The sequence below is a fragment of the Erinaceus europaeus genome, chromosome X (assembly GCF_950295315.1).
Source record: "Erinaceus europaeus chromosome X, mEriEur2.1, whole genome shotgun sequence".
In the NCBI taxonomy this organism is placed as follows: Eukaryota; Metazoa; Chordata; class Mammalia; order Eulipotyphla; family Erinaceidae; genus Erinaceus; species Erinaceus europaeus.
The window spans coordinates 73,920,823-73,927,820 of record NC_080185.1 but is presented as its reverse complement, the minus strand read 5'-3'; the positions used below and the strand labels follow the sequence as shown (position 1 = coordinate 73,927,820).

At 54.8% G+C, this 6,998-nt stretch overlaps 1 protein-coding gene across 1 annotated transcript; it reads right to left on the bottom strand.

Annotated features, from left to right (window-relative positions):
• Positions 1–498: 498 nt before the first annotated feature.
• On the bottom strand, positions 499–6,671 carry LOC103116216 (uncharacterized). Its single transcript, XM_060182663.1, has 4 exons — positions 6,561–6,671; positions 3,002–3,186; positions 1,811–2,860; positions 499–1,423 (listed from the first exon to the last, which is right to left on the bottom strand). Exons 1-3 carry the CDS (start codon positions 6,669–6,671, stop codon positions 1,813–1,815), a joined length of 1,344 nt encoding a protein of 447 aa, XP_060038646.1. The 3' UTR covers positions 499–1,423; positions 1,811–1,812.
• Between the last annotated feature and the right edge of the window lie 327 nt (positions 6,672–6,998).

Here is a 6,998-nt window from a genome sequence, read left to right as displayed (position 1 = left end):
GTCTTCCCTATTCTCCAATTTTCTCTTTCATATCTAACAACGATGACATCAATAACAACAACAATAATAACTACAACAATAAACCAAGGGCAACAAAACAGAAATTAAATAAATATAAAAAATTAAAAAAAGAAAATATATCAATACGTCTACTGAGTCATCACAAATGGAATATGAATGGCCAGATAAAATGCTTTAAAAGAATTTTAATGACATACAATGAAGCTTTTGGCATGTATGTACATACATATATATATACACACAAAATCATGTGTGAAAAAGCAGATATAAAACAGTATATATATTATCATATACATGTATAACATATGCATAAGAAAACAATGAGGTACAACAGAATTTCTTCTGTAATTATTCGAAAATACTAAAACATACTGACGAAAATTTTTACAGGAATGTAGTAGTAATCTTTAGAGTTAATAAATGATGAGATTAATCTCCACCTGGTCAGATGTCTGCTTTGTGATAGTCTCCCTGCGATGAAGCTGAGTTATGTTTGTGACAAGGGGGGAAAAGGAGAGGAAGCTGGTCACAGGAGAAGGAGGTAATAAACACTACAGAAATCCAGCAAAAAAAAATAACCATGACCAGAAAAATAACCGTTTGCAGCTCATCAAGCTGAGCAAGACACTCGTGCGCACACGCGCACACACGCGCACACACGCGCACACGCACTGGCATAAGCACGCACACAGGCACTCGAGGAGGAGCCCGCGACCATGAGTGTGTGTGGGGGCACACACATGGGCATTGTCTTTGCACTAGCTGCACTATACTGCATGAATGCAAATGCGTGCCATGGTTTGGGTGGGGGACGGCTGGCAACTCACAGGAAGTCTTTAACTGTCCATAGGTGGGCCCCGTAAGCTCACATGTAAGAAGAGCATTGGGAAAGGTAGCGAATATTTGGCTTGGCAAGGGAGGATTCAGTCCTCAGAGCACTGGCTGCTGGATCTGAACACAGGGCAGGAAGTAGGCACCGCCCCTGAACGTCCAGCAATGTGGGAATGATCACAGAAATGTTAAGGTCCATGGATACAGACACTCTGCAGGCACTAAAGATGACATTTTGGAAACCTGTTGAATAACACGCGAAGAAGTTCAACGGGCAGATCTTTGTTTGGTTTTAGTTTCTGGGAAAGCAGGCTAAGAAAACACCACGCACAGGAAGGATTCTCTTAGGGTGTGTCAACAGGGAAAGTGGACAGGGGTGAGGGAGGCAGGGAGGGAGGAAGAGAGAAGCCAGTCAGGAAAATGAGCACACCCAGAAGGTAAACGTGGTTGTTTCTGTGTAGTAGGGTCAAGGCAGGTATGGGTGGGGGGAGCAGCAGTTACCCTCTTGGTTTCCCCTCATCTGATTCCCTTCTCCTTTCCAATGGATGTTCCTGTCATGAAATTGCATCACCTGTCAGTAAACAAAGAGAGAAAGTGTTTTTTTTTTTTCTTTCCCAAAGCAAGCCATAAGGAGAAGAGGCAGGCTTTCACCTCTGAGCTGGCACAGATTAGCAAGATTCTTCATAATGCCCTCGGTGAGGGTGGGGGTGGGGGTGGGGGGGGGTGGGGAGGAAGGGCAGAGAGGTGGGCAGGGGGGAAGGCGAGGAGGTAAAGAAGCAGGGGTTGGGGAGAGAGAAAGACAGCGATCCTCTCAATACAATACTATAGGTACTGTATCTCAATACAATACTAAGCAGGTGGGTTAAGGAGTGGGGCACAAAGGAGGGGGTCGTTGTAAACCGGGTAGGAGCCAGGGTTCAGCTCTGTGGATGGGGTGACTCTCTCTGTCTTTCTCCACCTTCACCGCAAGGTAGCCTCCTCGTCGGTGTCTTCCTCGAAATCTTTGACGTCGGCGCTGGTGGACTGCCTGGTCCAGGCTCCCCTTTCGGCTTCTCGCTCCTTGTGCGACTTGAACCTCCCCACGAAAATTTTGCGGTAGTTGAGGAATATGCCGTTCATGGCATCTATGGCCCGTTCCGCAGACTCCTCCTTCTGGAAGTGCACGAAGCCATAGCCCTTGGGCCCCTTCTCGTCGCAGGCCACCTTGCAGGAGAGGATGTTGCCGAACGTGGAGAAGATGTTGTACAGAGCCTTGTTGTCGACGGTCTTTCCCAGGTTCTTGACGAACACGTTGCCCACCCCGCTCTTGCGGAGTGAGGGGTCCCGCTGGGACCACATGATGCGCACCGCTCGGCCCTTGATGACATCGAAGTTGAGGGTCTCCAGGGCCCTCTTGGCGTCCAGCGGCTGCTGGTAGTTGACATACGCGTAGCCCAGAGAGCGGCGGGTGACCTTGTCCCTGCAAATACGGATGGAGAGTATGGGCCCAGCCGGGCTGAACTTCTCGTAGAGCATGGCCTCCGTCACCTCGGGGTGCAGGTCGCCTACGTACAGCGAGGCCAAGGCATAGTCGGGGTTCCCCTCGGCGCCCCCGCCCGCACCCGCGTCGGCATCATCATCATCATCATCATCATCATCATCATCATCATCTTCGGCATCCGCATCGACATCGGCATCCACATCGGAATCCACATCCGTTCCCACTGCAGCCCGGGCCGAGGCCGCGGCCACCACAGCCGCCTCCACCTGCGCATCCCCATCAGCACCCGACTCCGCACCCGACTCCGCACCTGACTCCGCACCGGACTCCGCACCCGAGTCGTCACTCTCACCCGCCGCTCTGGTCGTGTTGGTCTCCGCCGCCGCCAAGGCTGCTGCCTCCGGGCCGGCCTCCACCTCCTTCCTGGCTTGGGCGGCCGCCTCCCCCAGGATGGCCTCCAGCACTCCTTTTCCTTCTCCTTCTCCTCCTTCTCCTCCTCCTCCTCCTCCTCCTCCTCCTCCTCCTCCTCCTCCTCCTCCTCCTCCTCCTCCTCCTCCTCCTCCTCCTCCTCCTCCTCCTCCTCCTCCTCCTCCTCCTCCTCCTCCTCCTCCTCCTCCTCCTCCTCCTCCTCCTCCTCCTCTTCCTCCTCCTCCTTCTCCTTCTTCTTGCGAGGCCTCAGCCTCTACCTCTGCTTCCGCCTCCGCCACGGAGGCCTCCGCCACCGCCTCCGCCACGGTCGCCGCTGCAGTCTCCGCCGCCGCCGCCGCCACTGTCGCCACGGTCGTCGCTGGCGCCGGGCCGCTGCCGCGACCTCCCTTGCAGAGAACTGAGGGGCAGCCGGGCGTGGGTGTGGGCTGGAGTAGGGATGGGGGTGGGCCGCAGGAACCCCGACCCCGGGACCCGGGGACCCTAGGGCCCGGGGCACTCACGCGAGCTGGGGAGGGGGCTGGCGAGCCCGAGCCACCCGGGGAGGCGAGCGCGGTCGGGAGCGCGCCGGGGCGTGCGAGTCTCTGCAGCGCGCAGCCCGCAGCCCGCAGCCCGCAGCCCGCAGCCCGCAGCCCGCAGCCCGCAGCCCGCAGCCCGCAGCCCGCAGCCCACAGCCCGCAGCCCGCCGCCGCTTGGTAGTGGGCCGGTGTGCGGGTCGAGGGCGGGCAGCGAGTGGTGGGGGGCAGGCGGTGTTGGCGTCTGTGGTCCGGGCGGCTGGGAAAGCTTCTATCTCTTTGGTTCCCCCTGTGGCTAATGCGGGGCTGTGGGGCTGAGGGGCTGCGGGGCTGCGGGGCTGGCCGCCGGAGGGGGCGTGGTCGACGCGCCCTGGAAGCTGGGAGGAGCAGGGAGGGGGGTGGGTCTGCCTAGAGGGCGCTCAGGAGCGAACCGCCAGCCCCTATGGCCTCCTGGGCAGCTCTGAAGGGAAAGGCAGGCAAAAGGCTCGGCTCTGGACCGCGGGGAGAGGGGTCAGGTAGAGGCGATTTTCTTGCTCCGCGCCCCGGGCCCCGCGCCCCGTGCCCCGCGCCCTTGGACAACACTCCAGTGATCGCTCCAGGCACCTTGCAGCAGAGGGCGGGGGATGCCAAGAACAGAGGACACTGGCTTTGGGCCACGCAGCGCAGGGAAAAATGGCTTTCTCATAGGTGGGGATTTCCCACGCCCAAGGGGCAACAAGGCCACCCCCAGGGAAACGACTCCTATTCCGAATGGGATCTGGGGGCAAGTGGGGCAGGTGCACCCGCCCAGAAGCCTGCTGACCCATTTTCTCACACAGCCCTCCTTCCCTGGCCTGCAGTTTCCCTCCTCCGCAAGGCTCGTGCCAGAGCGCGGCTCCATTCATCCAAAAGTGCGGTGACACATGTCGATGGAGATGCTGCCAATGCTACCAGTCCCCTGGCCTGCACAATGATGATGCCAGGGTGCGGGAGGAGGACGCGGGGCGGTTTTCAACTTAAGCTCTAAGGAACACAGTCTGGGCTGGGAACACTGCCCCAGTGGAGGAAGTTAGGGAACTGAGGGCGTGGGCAGAAGGGGAGGGAGGGCTGTGCCATAGCCCCCTCCCCCCCCCACCACACACAGACACAGACAAACCTCCCCAGCCCTTTTGAATTCTTGCTAAAGTAATAACCACAGGACTTCCCTCCTTGAAGATGCTAAGTTATGCACATGAACATGGACATAAAGCTCTTCAGCTAGTGTCACAGACAGACAGACACACATGTACACAGGGACACACACACACAGCCACAAACACACACACACACAGAGGCAGACAGAAACACACACACGCACACACAGACTCAAACTCTCTCTCTCTCTCTCTCTCTCTGTCATGATTTATTTTTTTATGAAAGGGTGATGGAGATAGAGACACTGTGGCTAGGGCACTGCTCAGCTCTTGCTTATGATGGTGCTAGCTTTTGAACCAGGAACCTCAGAGCCTTAGGCAGGAGAGTCTTTAGCCGTCTTCGCAGCCCATGTGCACTCATGCTAAAGTAGAACCAAAGGTTTCCCTCCTTGAAAACTCCAGGTGGTGCACATGACTTGGGCATAAACTCCTGAGCTAGCATCATATTTAGACAGAAATAAATATACAGACATAGGCACATAGAGACACACAGAGAGAGACACACATACCCACAGAATGACTCTCTCTCTTTTAAATATTTATTTGCATTATGAAAGTGAGACAGAAACAGGGACAGACAGACAGACTGTGGCCAGAGCACCATTCAGCTCTGGCTTATGTTGGTGCTGGGAATTGAACCTGGGATCTCAGAGCCTCAGGCAGTAGAGTTTTTTGCTGTCTCCCCAGCCCAGGTGCATTCTTTCTAAATTAGTCACCACAGAGCTTCCCTCCTTGAACCCACTAAGTGATGCATATGAACTTGGGCATAAACCTTCCCAGCTTGTCACACACACAAGCACACACACACACACACACACACACACACACACACACACACATATTCAAACACAGCTTCTGAGCTCCTGTTTTCACACATGAGCTGGAGGATCATGAGCATTGTCCATAGCAACTCCAGAAGCAGTATTGCTGTTGCCTGGCATGCACACACACATGCACATCACAGCCATGTCTGCTCACCAGCCACAGGCTGTCAACAGAGGCAGGTTTCCTCTGTGCTGAGTGCCATCTGTCCTGCTGGGACAAGCTGGACTGGCACTCAGCATTCAGAGCACACCCTGTGCCAGTCCTTCCTACCAGAAAGAACTCCTGTCGGTGACCCTCCAGCCTCAGCTGCCCACCTCTCTGCATTTTGAACTCTGTGTGCCTTATCTGCTCCCACAAACAAGGCTACTGTCCCTTTCTTGCCCACCCCTCACCTGCACCCTACCCCACCCCTTTTCTCTCCCTCTCTCTCTCTCTCTCTCTCTCGCCTAAGCATGGAGACACAGACAGACAGACACACATACACACACAGAGAGACAAATATACTCAAAGGAGACACACAAACACACACTCTCTCTTAAATAATTTTTTGCCTTATGAGAGAGGAAGAGGGAGAGAGAGAGAGAGAGAGAGAGAGAGAGAGAGAGAGAGAGACATTGGCCAGAATGCTGGTCAGCTCTGGCTTATGTTGGTGCTGGGAATTCAACCTGAGACTTCAGATCCTTGGGCAAGAGAGTCGTTTGCAGTCTCCCCAGTCCAATTGCCCTCTTTCTAAAGGAAGAACCTCAGGGCTTCCCTCCTTGAACACTCCAAGTGGTGCACATGAACTTGGTCATAAAGCTCCTCAGTTAGTGTCAGACACACACACACACACACACACACACACACACACACAGAGAGAGAGAGAGAGAGAGAGAGAGAGAGAGAGAGAGAGAACAAAGTCAAATACACTGAGGCCAGAGTACTATTCAGCTCTGGCTTATGTTAGTGCTGAGGACTGAAAATAAGACTTCAGCGCCTCAGGCAGGAGAGTCTTTTGATGTCTCCCCAGCCCATGTGCACTTTTTCTAGAGGGATAACCACAGGACTGCCACCACTGAACATGCATGCTAAGTGGTACATAAGAACTTGGGAATAAAGCTCCCCAGCTTGTTACACACAGACACACACACACACACACACACACACACACACACACACACACTCAGACACAGCTTCCAAGCTCCTGTTTTCACACCTAACCTGGAGGATCCTCAGCTCTGTCCAGAAGCAGTGTCGCTGTCACCAGCATGCATGCACGCCTGCACAGACGGCACAGCTGTGTCTGCTCACCAGCCACAGGCTGTCAACAGAGGCAGGTTTTCTCTGTGCGGAGTGTCCTCTGTCCTGCCGGCACAGGCTGGACTGGCACTCCGCACTCAGCACAACCCCTGCCAGTCTCATCTTCCTTGCTTCCTTCCTACCAGAAAGAGCTCCTTTCCCTGGCCTTCCAGTCTCAGCTGCCCACCCCTATGCATCTTGACCTCTGTGTGTCTTATCTGCTCCCACAAGCAAGGCTGCTAGCCCCTTCTCCCCTAACCTCCAGCCGCACAAAACCCCTCCCGTCTCGTCTCTCTCTCTTAAATATTTTATTTGCTTTATCAGAGTGAGACAAGGATGGGGACAGACAGACAGTGGCCAGAGCAGTGCTCAGTGCTGGTTTATGCTGGTGCTGAGGATTGAAGCTGGGACCTCAGAGCCTCAGGCAGGAGAGCCTTTTGCTGTCACCCC